The 16,260-nt window shown below is 44.3% G+C and overlaps 1 protein-coding gene across 6 annotated transcripts in view; it reads left to right on the top strand.

Moving 5' to 3' along the window:
• Positions 1–16,260, top strand: part of Plb1 (phospholipase B1) — a 134,546-nt gene that overhangs the window by 52,858 nt on the left and 65,428 nt on the right. For all 6 annotated transcript variants that reach the window (XR_015453213.1, XM_087216507.1, XM_021253651.2 and 3 more), the window contains 4 exons: positions 1,241–1,304; positions 10,423–10,481; positions 12,200–12,273; positions 13,813–13,856. Coding sequence is in view for 5 of the 6 variants with exons in the window: in XM_087216507.1 (XP_087072633.1) it covers positions 1,241–1,304; positions 10,423–10,481; positions 12,200–12,273; positions 13,813–13,856 (241 nt within the window). In the remaining variant the exon portion in view is untranslated. The remainder of the gene's footprint in view (positions 1–1,240; positions 1,305–10,422; positions 10,482–12,199; positions 12,274–13,812; positions 13,857–16,260) is intronic.

Here is a 16,260-nt window from a genome sequence, read left to right as displayed (position 1 = left end):
ACTTTCTAATATCATACCAGGAAGGACACATCCAGGGGGTAGTGGCACAGTGAGTTAGGAACCTGGCTCTGAGTTCAAATGCAGACTCTTCCATTGACGGGCTCTGGGTCATTCAGCAAGGTCCTGATCCTCTTCATGCCTTGGTTTTTAACTTGGAAAATAGTGAAATAATAGTTCTACCAAATAAAGTTGTGAAATTGCAATGAGTTAATAAATTGAATAGTATCTGGCATGCCATGAGTGCTTTGTAAGAGTTGGTATTGTCCTCTGATAAGAGGCAGGGATGTATTCTTTTAGGTATACTTATTAAGTATCTCCCATGTAGGTCTAGAATGCAAGCTCAAGGCAGAAACTCAGGGTCAGGGGCCAGTAACTCTTTGTTGACTGAATAAATGGATGGCTAGGTGGATTCCAGACATGGGGAGTCAAAGCAAGTAAGATATATTGCTTATCTGAAGCAACTAAGTCAACCGGTAATTATAGCACAATGTAGTAAGTACTATAATTAAAGCTTTCCTGGGGTATTCTGGGAACACAGAGGAAAGAAAGCTTTCCTAAGGGTGCCTGTGCCCTCAGTCTTGAATAATGACTACAGCTGAGCCAGGTGTAGGGAAGGGTGAGGCAGTGGAAGGAAGTAAAGGAGAGGGTAAGAGAGTGTGAAACAGAGACATGGAGGCACGGAGGGTTGGGGACTTTGGTCAGGGTCTAAGAGTTTGGAGACCTCTTAGGCCATGAGTGGGAGAATGGACTTTGGGCTAAAGCTGATACAGAGGAGTGATTTCTTTGTTCAACTCACAAGTATTTGCTGAGCATCTACCATGCCAGGAACCATTCTAGGCTCTGGGGACACAATAATAAATAACACAGACACAAATGCCTGTCTGTACTGAGGAGTTGGGAGGGGAATACCGACATCCTGTTGGGAGAGGGTATTCTGAAATGACCAGAAATCTGGGAGGGAACCCATGGACTGAAGACGGTGATCTTGGTGAGGGGCGCCACGTTTCAGGCCAGAAAGAGCAAAGGTCTGAACTCCAGCTGAAGAGGAGGCCTTGGAGAGGGGGCAATAAATCGGGGAGCCACTGGACAGGATGTCAGGAAGAATGGGATACCAGGACATGGGAGAAATCTTTAAAAACATCGAAGGTTTTTACCTTACCTTTTATTTTTCCAACAGAGAGAGCCACTTCTCACCCAGTTTCCAATTTAGTAAGGTCCTTTTCTTCTTATTTCATTTCAGGTGAGAGAAGGAACAGAGACCAGCTGTCCTGACAAGAGTCCTTCCAACTCAATTCCCACCTCAGGTACACACTCGCATTCAGTGATTTTCAAACTCGTTTGAGGCTTTTCAAGGGCAATATAAGTAGCTCTGCCTGTGTACTGAGGTTGTGGTTGTGTTTGGTTATTGTTTTTAAAAATGATAAAGGTCACTATCAGGCGGCATTTATTGCGTACTGACCCTGTGCTAGGCCTGTTCTGCACGATGCTAGTTGAGTGAATTGATGCCATTCTCCCTGCCTTGCAGCCTTGATGGTTGAATTTGTTCTTCAAAAAAGCAAAATTGCCTTCAAACAGAACAGTGCAAAACACCCAGTCCATTATCCCCATATAGGTTCTATGCAGAATGCACTCAAAGCTGCACAGAACAGGAAAATACCCATCTGTGCATTTCACTGCCTCTCAGTATTTCTAAAATGTCTGTTTCTGATAAAGACATTCATGGAATTCTCAGCTTGCACACCTTCTGAAGAGGAGCTGCCTGAAGGCTGCCCCTTTTCTTCCAGCAAGGCAGCCTGGGAGCGCTGGCCATGTGTATGTGACTCATGTGCCTGTGGAGAGTCACAGGAGGGTCATATCGTGACCCATGGAACTCACGGCATTAGTGTCACAGCACCAGTGGCACAGGTCCCCTTGCTTGGTCCTGGAGGGGGATTAAATATGTTCATCCATTAGAGAACTGCTGAGTGCCTCCTATGTGCCTTCCAGGAGTTCGTATTCTAGTTGATCTATTACTCCTCATGGCCTCAAGATTATAAAAAAAAGACAGAAAATTAAGTTTAAAGATGTCACAGTGCCTACGTGGATGAAATATCTTTGCAGTTAGACTGTATTCTTATACTGTGAGTAGAACAAACAAATGCCCTGGTTTAGCCTGCTCTTCACACATGTCTTAGCTTTGTACACTCAAATGATGGACATTTAAGTTAAAAATCTTCTCACCAAAACCTTGATCTATAACCGACACTGGTTCTAAGCTGAAGTAATGGAATAGGTGATTGCATTTGATCTGCTTTCTGTTGCTGTCACAAAATACCTAAGGCTGGCAGAGGTCCTCAGGCAGCCTGAGCAGACCAAGGGTTCAGGTGCTTTGCCTCATGAAGCAGTCACTGGGCCCAGAAGTGCACAGCCCGGGTGCAGCTCAGTGCCAAGCCAGGTACAGCAGGCTTCAGGGTTCTGCTCACTGCAGGAGTCAAGGTCTGAACAGCAACTTGAGTTGCTAAAGTATAGTTTTACCATAGTCTTTCATTTGAGAAAAGATGGATTATATCAAATAGTTTTAATAGAGATAAAATTCTTAAATAATTGAAGAGTGAAAAATCCATTTTTAAAAAATAAGATATTTTCTCTAGTAAAAAAACCCACAAAAAACCTAAGGCTGGGTACCTGTAAAGAAAAGAAGTCTTCTATTTAGCTCACAGTTTTGGAGGATGAATATCCAATATCAGGTGACATCGCTCTTGACTGGGATACAACATACTGGAGAATGGGAAGGGAATTGGCCTTGTGCAGAAGAGACCAGGTTTGTGGGTTGGCCTCAGTCTATAATGACCCCTTCTAATAAGATCTAATTCACTTTAGGAGACCAACATTAATCCCTTCCAAGGGCATTGACCTAATTACCTTGCATTAAATCCCATCTCTTAAGAGTTCCACCACCTCACTGAGAACCAAGTCTCTGGCTTTTGCACCTTTGGGGGACAAAGAACATCCAAGCCATGGAAGTGATAAAGATCTTGCATATGCATGCATTTTAGTCTTTAGACTTCTTGCCCCCATGCTTCATACCTATGGGCCATATTACCAGCTGGACTTTAGCAGCAGAAATAAATGATCAGCTTTATACATAAGTCTTCCCTGTAGTAAAATCACTTACTCAAAGATATAGCTTTGGATATATCCATATATAGATGTGCATATTGAGATAGAGAAAGATAGAATATCAACCTGAATGTTTTAATAGCCATACTTTTTATAGTGAAATAATATCCATTCCTTTTTAATCTTATCACTCTGGAAGGATGATCTATAAAGCATTTTGCAATCTGTCTAGATTGTTTCTGTCATGACAACCATGACAGTCTATTTGAATATATCTCAACATCTAAATAGTAGATAAATTGCGAACCTCTTGCTTACTCTATGACCTGATGATTATTGTGTTTATCAGTACTTGAAGATACAAAAGCAAGAAATCTCAAGGCCTTGGGATCTGAGATGCCCTAGTGATAGGAGCCTTTTGAGTAAACAGAGTTAAGCCTTTCTGAGTTAACCAAGGTGGCACAGGGCCAAAATAGTCATGGTTTGCAACTGGGGACACACTCATCAATAAAGCTTGGGCTGCAATGCTGAGTCTCATCTGAAAAGTTGCCCCCAACCAAATGGACAATAGTGAAAACCATATCATTAGTGTGCCATTGATTATAATTAAGGATTCTCACCATACTTTTGAGTGATGAGAGAGGCTGAAAATCTTAGCACAGGGCCACAGTGTTATTTTCCTCTGATAACTGTCATGTTTCTATTGAGTTCTTTCTCGCTTCTGGATATCATGTTTATAATTTCCAATCAAAATGAAGGCATTTGATATGCATATGAGCTGGTCATCTTATTTTTATAACTTAGCACATGGTAGGAGCCCAATAAATGTTTGTTGAATCACTTCTCAGAGTTGAAACAGATCTTAAAAATTATCCAACCAAAGTGTCTTCCATGAAAATAATTTTTCACTAAGACTATCTTACAAAATAACTATTTCACCCTCAGAATTATTTTCAGAAACCACCTCAGTAGTCCTCTTTTCCAGTGTTTGCCTCAATCCACAGACACATGGATCTGAACATCCCTGAAAGTGATGTCAGAAGAGGTGGCTGCCTATGACCCCAGGCCAGGTCTCTGCAGCCCAGGGCCTCATTCTTTGCACACTTCTGAGCTCAGGGGTGATGAGCCTGGTCCCCTGTCCTGTAGGCCTTGGGAATGACACAGAGAGCCGATTTATATGTCGTTTCTTTCATAACCAATTAGTATTTGGTGGCCAATAAAAAATAAAAGCTTGCACGGTGTGCCTCCCAGTCAGTGCACGTGTGCAGGTCTTGTGCTGAGTGCCAGCTCTGGTGGGCTTTACCACTTTGTAAACACTTGCACCAATATTTTATGTTACTTGCTGGTATCTCTATTCCACCTACCCGGGATAACTAAGAAAAAAACCTATGCTGGGCTGAGTGGCTGACTTAAGGTTTCCTGGTGAGAAAAGGAGTATCTTTCTCAAAGGATTGGGGACAGGGAGTGAGAGGGGATGTGGTGTGTTGGCCACCTATTGAGGTTGGCTGTCTTGAAGTGAAATCTCTAATCCCACACAGGGGGAAAAACTCATAGGTTTTGAAAACAGATCTACAAAGCTCATTATATGTTACTCTCACCAATAGTATAAACCAGAATGGCTTGTTCATGTATTGTGAGCCATTGATTCCTGTCTAAGCTTCCAATATCATTTATTTGACCCATTTAGCTAAATTGTGCTCTTTAAAAAACTAATATGAAAATATGCATGTTAAACCAAGCATCATGGCCTATAGTACCTGTAATCCCAGCACTCTGAAAGGCCAAAGCAGGTGGAAGACAAGTTCAAACCCAGGCTGGGAAACTTAGCAATTTAATGAGAACCTGTCTCCATTCATTCATTCATAAATAGGGCTAAGGATGTAGCTCAGAGAGAGGGCCTGGGTTCAGTCCCCGTTTACCATAATAAATAAGCCCATGTTACAGCACTGGGTGGTCATTCTAGAATTTTGCTCCATTGTAAACCAGCAATATGTTCAGTGTAGGTTCTGAAGCTATTACTATGGTCACCATTTGTTCATGGGGCTTTCGATTTGACCTAACCTGCCATCAGGAAGGAAATAATAGCCTGCTTGTCCCTAGGTGCAACCAGCTCATCGTGCAAGTTCAAATTCATCCCCAAGACATTTATTTGTCTGTTTCCCTGCCCTACAGTTTTCATCACTTTAAAGCTCTGAGAGCTTTGAAATCCTGCCACCAACCACATAGCCTTTAATTCAAGTTAACACTTTTTATTACTGTATATTTTAATTGACATGTAGTTGTACACATTTTTGGTGATACAGTGTGGCATTTCAGTACATCTAAATAATTTGTAATGATCAGATGAGAGTAACTGACATATCCATCATCTTAGACCTACATCACTTTTTGTGACATGAACACATTTGAGTTCCCACTATGTACAAGGTGCATATTTATCTATCTAAACTCATACCAAAGACTCCAAAGGCAGAAAAACAAGTCTTCTGCCAGCAAATTGCTATCATCATGGAAGTGTTTTCATAAGTCCTTAAAATCAGAGAGCAAATGGGTTGGGCATCCCCAGCTGACAGTTGAAGGAGTTGGTTTTTCAGATTACAGCCCCAAGTGGTTTAAATTGTTCGGTTACACAACACGTAACACGAGCATGCCAAACATTTCTCCTGGGATTAGCTTTTACAATATGGGGAGCACCTCCCCATTCTATACTCAAGTGCATGGATTTCCTCACTGTTGAAGATACTTCATCAGAGCTCACTCAGTTGACCTTTTGATAAAAGAGTCCTTCCCTAGGAATCTTGATGAGTTAGTGATATGTTTATCAACTTCTTTCAAGGTAGTGTGGACAGTTTGTACCAGATAATGTTTAGCTAATCAAGCCCCACCAGTTTAATCTTATTTCTAAATAGTTCTTTTGCCAAAGAGAGCAATTGCTGAAGTTCTTTGCTTCGTGAGTATGATAGAAAAATACAATGAATGTTTTACATTTTAAAAAAATTTATTGCAGTAGAAGATACATTTCCACTAATCCCCCTCAAAATACTCACCCCTGCTTTGAGCACACTTAATCTATCTTCTTGCCACTTTCTGAAGCAGTTCTGAAAATCCTCTTTTGGGAGTGTCTTTAATTTTGCTGTTGTGGCAGTGAATTGATTCAAAACATTTACCTTTTATGGTCATTTTGACTTTGGGGAAGAGCCAGAAGTTGCATGGTGCCAGATCCAGTGAATAAGGCAGATGAGGACACACCATAATGTTTTTCATGAGCCTACCTTTCGGTTGGATGACACTCAGCAGAAGCATTCACTGTATTTTACATCACACCTTACAAAGACCTCACAAAAAAGAACTTCCAGAACTTCTTCAGAAAGTGGCAAGAAAGATACATAAGTTTGAAGTGAGGGAAAGTATTTTGAGGGAGATTAATGGTAATGTGCCTTTAACAACCCTTCTATTTAAACACAGACATATTTTGATCACCCTTTGTATTTAAGCTGTGTCTTTGTCATATATGATAACATTAATAAACCACAAATCAAGACTTATAGACTATTAGACCAATGTAATACATTTCTCTAACTTAATAAAATCTGGATAAGTCAACCCTTCCCACCTACACCTGTTTCATCAATTTATCTTTTACTAAGAACCCATCTGAACATCAAATTCCCCTTCCAGAAACTATCTAATTTACACACATACTCATTGTTATAGTTTAGATCTAAAATGTCCCCCAATTTCTTAGGTGTGTGGAAGGTGCTTGGATCATGGGACTGGATTCATCCATTGATGAGTTGAGTAGCTAAATGTGCTGTTAGGAGGTGGACCTGGTTGAAGGTAGATCGCTGGGAGTGTGACCCAGATGTTTTATTCTTGTTCCTGGCTCCTCTCCTGTCTCTCTTTCCTTTGTGGCCTCCATGGATTGAGCATCTTTTCCTCTGCCATGCTCCTCTATTTTTTCCTTGGAGCCAGCCAACGTGGGCTAAAAACTTGAGCCAAAATAAATCTCTACTCCTTTGTAGTATTGTGGGTGTTGGGTATTGTGTCTCAGGGATGGGGAAGTGACTAAGGCACACACAGAAAAATACATTTGTGTGTGTACATGTATATTTGCGTTTCCTTTCTTTCCATTACAAATTTAGGAGACAGGAGTGGTCAGTTTCAGCTACCTTTTTAGAAAAGTATAATAATAAAGCTTTTGAAGCAAAATCTGCCATCTCTCCCACATTTTACCAACCCCCCAAGATTTCCCCTAACCTTTGCATACCAGCTAGTGTTCAGAGAATTCACTCTATTATGCCAGTAAGAATGTAGTGATTGACTATCATCACTGGGAGCTAAAATAAACCCCTCTGGAGTGCAGAGGAGGGGTGTCAGTTTCCGTTTTTGTTGCCTTTTTTACCCATAGCCTGATTTCCTTCAGATGGGGTCATTTTAACGTCCTCATGCTTAGCCCTGTAAACGTGTGCTAATGTGTGCAGCTGGCTTTATGATTTGATATTGTTCTTCTAACCACATAGTATAGCTGTGGGAGGCTGGGAAGGGCCAAGCAGGATATAATCATGTGGAAGGCTGTGTGTGTGTGTGCGCGTGCGTGCGTGAGTGTGTGCACTTCTGTGCGTGTGCACACACATGCATGCACACACACGCATGTTTGCTCATGAAAGGCAGTGGGAAGGGCTCAGAGGACAGGCACCTCATACACCTCATGGCTCCAGAATCTAAAGAGGCAGAGCTGCACACCCACCACCAGACTTTGCAACAGTAGATCCACTTGTATGAACTCAAAGACAATTTGTGCATATACACAGGGGAAATGGCTCTAGGTTTCTCAGCTACAAGTGGAGGAACAGACTGCAGCCATGGCTTTAAAAATAAAAAGGTGTGTCTCTATTAGTAGTTCTCAAAATGTGGTACCCAGACTGGACTGGCAGCATCTGCAGGACCTAGGAATTTGTCAGACATGCAAATTCTTGGACCCACCCTAGACCTACTGAATTCGAAGCCCTGAGGGTAGGGCCAACCATCTGTGTTTTCACAAGCTCTCCAGCAGAGAGATGCATGATCAAGTTTGAGGATCACTATCTATATATCTTGCATACATATTTTCACAACTAAGTATGTGTCAGTTTGCATGGAGCTAATGTTCAGTGGGGGTGGCAGATCCCCCTCTGCATGCATCATGGAAAGAGGTGGCCAAGAGGTCTCCAAAGACTTGGAGATCCCTCTGAGCAGCCTTTCCACTGAGTGTCATATGGCTTCCTATGCAAGTATAAGTACTGGTCAACTGTGATTTGGATAGTGCTGTGGGTTATATGGAGCCCACTTGTGTTGAAAGTATCTTCTGTGATTCACTGCAGGTGCAATAGGTTGCCTTGGCAAAGAAAGCCATCAAGAAGGTGTCCCAAAGGCAGATTTCAATTCATCCATCTTAAGCAATAGCCCACTCTAAGGATAGGCTTCTTCCCCCAGGTGGCCACTTCCTGGAGAAAACTACATTAAACTTCTTCCAAGGCAGGAAAGCTGTTTTAACAATTTAGTGCACAATGTTATATCACTAAGGACGACAGAAGGCACATGTGGGAACCATGGCAAAATCAGGGTGGTCTGGGCAGGGAGAGGTAAGCTTATGGCTTAAGGAACTGAACTACCCATGGCTTGAAGCACTGTAGGCATGGATCTCAAAATGCACTTGGATTCATGTTGACATACGTGTAAGGTAAAAGGGGTAGAGAGATATAGGACTAGTGTATGCATGTAATTACATATGTAGCAATAGTCATGCTAATCTCCAAACTTCTCAGCCAGGCATGAAAGGCCTGTGACCCAAACCTAACTTACAATGATTTTGGTGGCTACTGTTGTTGCCTTCTTCATGTATCCTCCCCGTAAGCCAGACTGTACAACCGGCCGTGCTTTATAGACCACACCACATCTGTTCTGCTCTCTGTCCATCACTTGCCTTGCCCTCCCCGCTCCTCACCTCATCATTTCCTGGGAACTAACTCAACACCGTGTTCTCCCTGAGGTCTGTTCTGACGCTTCCCCTGCCATGCCCTCTGGGGACTCATCCCTCCAGCTCTAGATGATCTCTCACTTTGCACCTCTAGCAGTGTCTATTGATCTATGAATTATTACAACCAGGAATGCCTCTTCTTTTATGTTCTCCTTAGCCTGTGGGTTTCCAAAAGGCCTATCCATTTCTGGTCACTGTCCCTCCAGCATCCAGCCGCTGCCAGGTGTTCAATGTGTTTGTTGCATGGATAAATAATTGCTTAGCCATATCACAGCATATGCTTAAGTTCAAGAGATTAAAAAAATAGAGCCAGGATGTGGAAAACGAAGTGGTGATTTCTCAAAAGTTAAACATAGGCTTATCATATGACCTGCCAACTCTACTCTCAGATACATACCCCAAATAATCGAAAATAGGCCTTTAAACAAGCAGTTGTGGGCTGGGGATTTAGCTCAGTGGTTCCGGTGCAAGTGCAAGGTCCAAGTTAGGTCCCCGGTACCAAAAAACAAAACCAAAACCAAGCAGTTGTACACAGATATTCGTGGCAGCACTATTCACAATCACCAAAAGTTGGAAACTACTCAAATGCCTTTCAGTGGATGAATGGATAAAAATGTGATAGATTGATTAATGCAGTGTCATTCAGCTAAAGGAAGGAAATATCAGTATATCCTCTAGCATACTTGAAATTCGAAACCATTATGCAAAATAGAAGCCAGATCCAAAAGGTGGATATGATGATAAATGATAGGATCTATTTATATAAAATGTACAGAATGACCAAATCCTATGTAGAGACAGGAGGTAGATTACTAGTTGATGAGATCTGAAGCAAAAGGGACATGAAGTGATTGCTTAATAAGCACACGGGTCCCCTTTTGGGGCAGTGAAAATGTTTAGAACAAGACAGTGGTGATGGTTGTACAACACTGTGCTTTCACGAAATGCCACTAAATTGTTTATCTTAAATTATTTGATGTTATGTGACTCTTACCTCAGTTAAAAATGTCATTGGTATAAAAGTATTTCCCTTTTCACTCTGGAGAAACTGAGCTGATCTTTTACAGGATGATGTAATATTTTATCCCAAATATCATCAAAATGATGAGACTGGCAGATGAGCTCCCTGGCTGCGACTACTGAGCTGTATTGACAGGATGGGCTTTGCATATCTTTTGCTCAGGGTGTACTACTATTGAAACTGACTCTTGCTCCATTTTCCTGGACAGTGTTCATTGGCTTGGGGGGAGGTAGATCCAGTGCACTCCTGGAACCGATTTTCCACTCACTCCGGCTTGCATTCTCAGTTCACAGGCTGAAGCCAGCTGACATCAAGGTCATTGGTGCCTTGGGAGACTCTCTCACGGTAAGTTGCTCCAGTTATGGAAAAAAGGAGCAGGGGAGGAGATTGTGTAGAGATGCGAACATGGAGGGGGGAGGGGAGAGAGGCTTTGCTCCTCACTCTCAAGAGCTGCCATATCAGGTCTAGATCTCCAGGTCCCTCCACTCCCCCCGGCCACCCCAGCATCCAGCAGTCCTTTCCTCTTGGGTCTTCCCACCTCCATGCCACCCAGCTTGTTCCTCTCCCAATGCTGGAATTGGAAGGTGGAAGGGCCCCCCTAAATCATCCAGCCCATCAGTGGTGGGACTTTGTTGGCTTGAGCTGGTGCTGTGTTTTGTTCACACAGAAAAGCTAAGGGAAGGTACCAAGGGGGAGGAGAGAGATGCTGGGACAGAAGTGAGTGCCACTGTGGGTGAGGAAGCAGGAGTCAGTGGAAGAGGTGGGGATCCCCCGAAGGTGACCAAGCTCACCTTTGCAGGTGCCCCGTGCTGAAACCACAGACTTCACAAAGAGCAATCACAAAACGAGGCCCTTAGAGAGCCTGCATGGAGCTCCCAGAGGTTCCTGGACAGTCCCATTCACTAGTCAATTACAGATCCAAGCTGCTGTCCCTGGGTCAACAGGACACAAGGCCCCGGCTGAGTCCTCCCCAAGGACTGGCTGACACCTTTTATGCCTGCAGCCTATTCACAGTGACATTCGCACATCCAGTCCCCTCGTGACAAAACCTGGTGAAGTCTCTTTCCTTATATTCCAACAAAAAGGAAGGCCCCCACCTCCCCAGCTTGGAAGTGCTACAGCCAGCAGAACTCAGAGATCTGGCCCCGAGGGTGGGTCCCATCCCTGTCCTATGGCAGCCTCCTCCATGACCTCAGCAGCCCCTCATCCCAAAGCCCTTACTGCTTGAGATCTTCCAGGAAGGGCTGGCAGGCTGGTCCCTGGTACATGCAGCTCATCCTACTCATGTCCTGTTCCCTCAATGCCCTGGTCTCCTGGAAGATGCTGTCAGGACAAGGAATCATCAAGAACCACACAGCTGCTCTGGACTTCCTGGGGAAGCAGCACCTTTGAGTGTGATGCACCTGGCAGGTGGCAAGAGAACCTGGCACCATAAAGTGGGAGTCGCAGCTGGCTAGTGGGGGGCAGTCATCAGCACACCCTTTGAAATAGCTCTGTATAGAAATAACATGCGTTAGGCAAGGGACATATGCCTGTAGAGTATGACTTGAGCCAGATGTGGTGGCGCGCACCTAAAATCCCAGCACTCCAGAGGCTGAGGCAGGAGAACTGTCAAGTTCAGGCCAGCCTGGACTACATAGTGAGAACCTGTCTCAAAAACAAAGCAAAAACCCTTTGCTCACTTCAGCTGGATGCTAGTTACACAGGACTTCGTGTTATTCCTATTTTTAAGCTGTACCAATATAATACATAATGAGATGTTTCCTTTTATAATGTACATCACAACTTTTTCATGGGGCTATGAAATAAGTTCTTTTGAAAATTCCTGCCACAGCCTGGTTTCTCGAGCCCCTCACTTGCTGGTTTCTCTTGGTCTTGGTCCTGGTCCAGGTAGGGCTCTGCGGGATGAGGCCTTTCAGGTGGAGTTGGTGTCATCTCTATGCACAGATTCTGCACTCTAGAGAGCACCCACAGGGTCCTGCCCAGGACAAGGTCATGGATCTTCTGGCAGATGCGGGGCTGGAGGGACACCAGGCAAACCCACTGCTGTTGTTACTTCTCAGGCAGGTAATGGCGCCGGATCCAAGTCCTGGAATCTCCTGGACGTCTTAACTCAGTACCGAGGCCTATCCTGGAGGTGAGATCCCTGAACCTTCTAGACAACTATACCTCCAGCAGGGAAGGGACCGGTAGTTCTTTTCCATGATCAACTTCCAGGTTCAGTTTGAGAAAGGTACTTATCAGCTTCCCCAAACCATTGTGTTCTCCAAAGCAGGAGGTGAGAGCTGAACAGGAGGAGTTTGGGGGTGAAAGTACATGAATGTTTGGGTTGGAAGTGCTTCTCTCCTTTCCATTTCACCCTCTGTAATCTCACAAGGAGCCAGAGGCCCAATGAACTTATTGTGGCCTGCGGAACCAGAGTTGTTTCTGAGCCCCAGCTGCCTGCTCTGTGTGACCCTAGGCAAGTTACTTTGTTTCTCTGAGCTTGTCTCCTCATCTCGGATGCAGAGAAAATAATACTGCCCAAGAACTGATGGGGGATGAGAGAGAGTTTAAGTGCCTACCCCAGTGGCCAACACAAAGCAGATCTAAGTGGTAGCTGCCACCATGATTGAAGGGCATTCATTTTACAGAGGAAGAAGACTGAGGGGGCAAGTAACCTGTCCAAGGTCACACAGCCTGGTGTTAAAAGAACAGGAAGCAGAGCAGATGGTTCCTGACCCCAATCCAGCGAACTGTCCTATCATGCATGTATTGCTTCATGCAGGCCAATTCCTGCTCCGGTTATGACCCAGCTGCTGCTCCAAGCTGCAGGGGTCAGGGCTCAGTAGTGTGTTGAAAGGCTGACTCGGGGACCTTTGATGTTTCCTCAGCCTGCTGTGTGGTGTCTCCATCTCACAGAACTTTAGCCTGAGTGAGAGTAGAATCCTGGTATCTCCTCGCATGTCGCAGCACAGAGTTAAACCCTGAACATTTTAGGTCAGTGGTGGTGAACCTGTGCCACGCATGCCGGCAACCAGCTGTTGGTTATTCGTGAAAGCTCTAAAAGGTTCGCCATCGCTGTTTTAGGTGTTCCCAGTCAGGGTGGCACAGAGTAAAGGGATATGGACAAGCAGGCTCCTGCCAGCTCCAGCTGAATATTTTCACTCCTAGAAACCCATTTACCATTGGTTTCTCTGGAGTGTTAGCATTGGCTGGGGGACAGGTAACCCTCTAGAAGATGCCCTTTTGAAAATGGCTTTTCCTAGCCAAACAGGAAGAGAAAGAGCAGGCCAAAAAGAATTTTTTTAAAAAACTGTTTTCACTACTTACTAGTAATAATGTACAGCTGTAGTGGCTAATTGGGAGGGGGCTGGTCAAAGGGCTTTGGAAGGCAGAGTGCAGGGACTTAGTTCCCCCTGCCCCAAGAGCATAGTTCAGAGGAAAAGAAAAGCAAAACCTCCATGACAGTTTAAACCCTTTTTTGTTGTTGTTTTTGCTTTTGTTAGAAGGTTCCAGTGTACAGGTAGAGGGGAAAGGGGTTGTATTTTGGTTTGCTTTTCAGTTTTTGTACCAAAATGATCCTGAAAGGGCGAGCCCTGGGCTGTCGGTAGAGATTGGTCTTGATCGTGTCTGAGGTGCTCTGCCATGGCTGACTTTCTAAAGCTTCGTTTTCTTTCTTGGTTCCCCCAAACAGCTGCGGCGGCGATCAGGACATCAGCACGGTGACCACGCTGGCCAGTGAGTACGCGCAGGGGCGCCTGGGTGTGCGCGCACGCTAGCGCAGGCTGCAGGGCACAGCTGCGTGCAGTAAGAGGCGCTGCTTCCCTGAGGCTGCACCCGGCTCTGCCCCCTGAGCCGATTAAAGCCTTAGATGTGGGGTGGGGGGCAGTGGTTTTGGTGTTGGTGTTGTTGTTAAGAGAAATTGTCCTTGTCCAACGAAGGAAGACGGGGAAAGGGCTCAGATGGAATCTTAGTGCAAGTCACTAAAAAAGATTCACGACAAAAGAAAAGGATTTTGCCTGTCATTCTGAGCAGAGCACACAACTGCGAGGCTTCTATAAACCTGGGCTACTTAGACGTCACTGCGCACGACGTTGTGTTCAGTGCATCACGGCTGCAAGCCATGAAGTTACCTTGTTCAGGTTTATCAAAAGTAGCCACATTTGGGGGGTCCACAACATTTTCCTTAATCAGATCAGCAAGAACCTCTTGGGATTTTTTTTTTTTTTTTTAAACCCGTCTACATTCTCTGAAGTGTCTGGTCTTATTAAACTTTTTTCCCCATTACTGGGGATTGAACCCAAGGGACACTGAGCTACATCCCTAGCTATTTTTGTTATTTTATTTGAGACAGGGACTTGAAATATTACTCAGGCTGGCCTTCCTCATGAGGCCTATCAAATAGCTGGGATTACAGGTACGTACCACCATCCCCGGCTCTTTGTCTCTTTATTCTCTTCAGTACACATACATCTCAGTGCTTATTCTTAACATACAACTGCAATAAATGTTCATGTTGAACTCTTTCCCCCTAAAATCTCTGGCTAGTCGTTTTCCGTGAGAGGAATTTAGTTGGTCTCATTCTCATTAACTTCTCTGGTATATATGGATCCCTTTCTTGCATATCTTTCGGCGCTAAGAAATTATTTGAATTTTAAGTCACGAAGACTTTGATGATAGGGAAGCTTAATCTCCACATAGGCAGAACTGATTCAACTGAACATTTTCTGATGTTTTGGTTATTGGCAAATGGTGTTGTATTTAAATTGGTACAGTTCTATGCCACAAGTACTCCCTGTCCTTTTTATTTCTAGTTCTACACACAAGGGCTATAAATAAGCTCCTCTGTTGCTGAGAAATAGTTTGGGATGCTTTTATGTGTGTGATGAACTTGGGTTTGAGATGGCCTAGCATATGGGCCTTCTCGTTTCTAGGCCATTACTGTAGACAAGATGTTTGGAAATCATCTGGCTGAAGACCTTCCACCATAGTGATTTACAAATGATTGAAACAGTGTCACCCTCAGGTGGAGCCCCTGACACACTTAGCCCTGGAGAGTGGTGACTGTTCAGACTCTTTTTTAGAGATGTGCAAACCATTTGATTGGATGGGCCAAATATACAGGGGGAGATAACTATGTGAAAATGTGTTCGAGATTTATGAGGATGTACAGCTCATAACAGACTCTCTGCCCAACACCCTGTTCAATCTAATCCAGTGTTGGCTGCTTGGAAAAGAAAACAATGCCCTGATGACATCATTTAAGTCTCTTTGGGGGCATGGTTCACTAAACACAGACCTGAGAAATGGTAATTGTAGCCATGCGTAAGGCTTAGGGAAGTTAAGGAAGCAGACTAGGAACACTGTCTTCTGGAAAGAAGCTCCAAGCACTGGATTCCATCAGGTAGGGAAAGGGGATGGAATGTTCTTGACAGAGATCACCACATGTACCAGCAAGTTCTCGCCCTCTCCAGTGTAGAGTTCGTTTCTATGACATTCCTGCCAAACAGCTGGCTTGCCAGTGCCGATTCCTCCAGTAATGGGGAATCTATGACCTCCCAGGACAAACCGTTCCATTTTCAGATAGCCCTGATTCTGCAATTCTTTTGAAAACATCAGATAAATGTTTAATCCCTTAGTGCTGCTCACAGGAATGAGTCCAGCCCACCTGTGCTAAGCACTAGTGCTTGGTCCCAGAGAGCATTCTGCTTGATGGGATGAGGCCCCACAGTCCTGGCTGCCACCCAGCCTGTCCCTTCCCCACCCCGGTAGACTGTGGGACAGGGGAAAGTGCCCTGTGTTGGAGCTGGGGCATCAGGGTTCTAACCTACAGTTCCATTCTCAGTGGCTCTCTGACGCTGAACAATTTTCCTAGCCTGTCTAAACTTCATTTTATTCCTACTATTCCAATTATTCCTAATTCAGTTCACAAATGTTTTTTGAGGGGTATGTGAGGCCCTTGGGTTTATACAGATCAGCTAAGTTGTAGAAATGAATAAATGAAAAGTCAAGTACAGATCCAGTGTGGTAAAGGCTGATAAATGAAACGACTTAGATGAAATGGGCAAAATGGATCCTAAAAAGATACGAACCACTGAAATGCAATCAATAAGAAACAGCTGGGAATGATGGGACATGCCTG

The sequence above is a fragment of the Heterocephalus glaber genome, unplaced genomic scaffold (genome assembly GCF_053883595.1).
Source record: "Heterocephalus glaber isolate CG9 unplaced genomic scaffold, H.glaber_assembly_v1.0 deba00001457, whole genome shotgun sequence".
Lineage (NCBI taxonomy): Eukaryota > Metazoa > Chordata > Mammalia > Rodentia > Bathyergidae > Heterocephalus > Heterocephalus glaber.
Note: the sequence above shows the minus strand (reverse complement) of the source record. Positions and strands in the feature narration are given on the sequence as shown.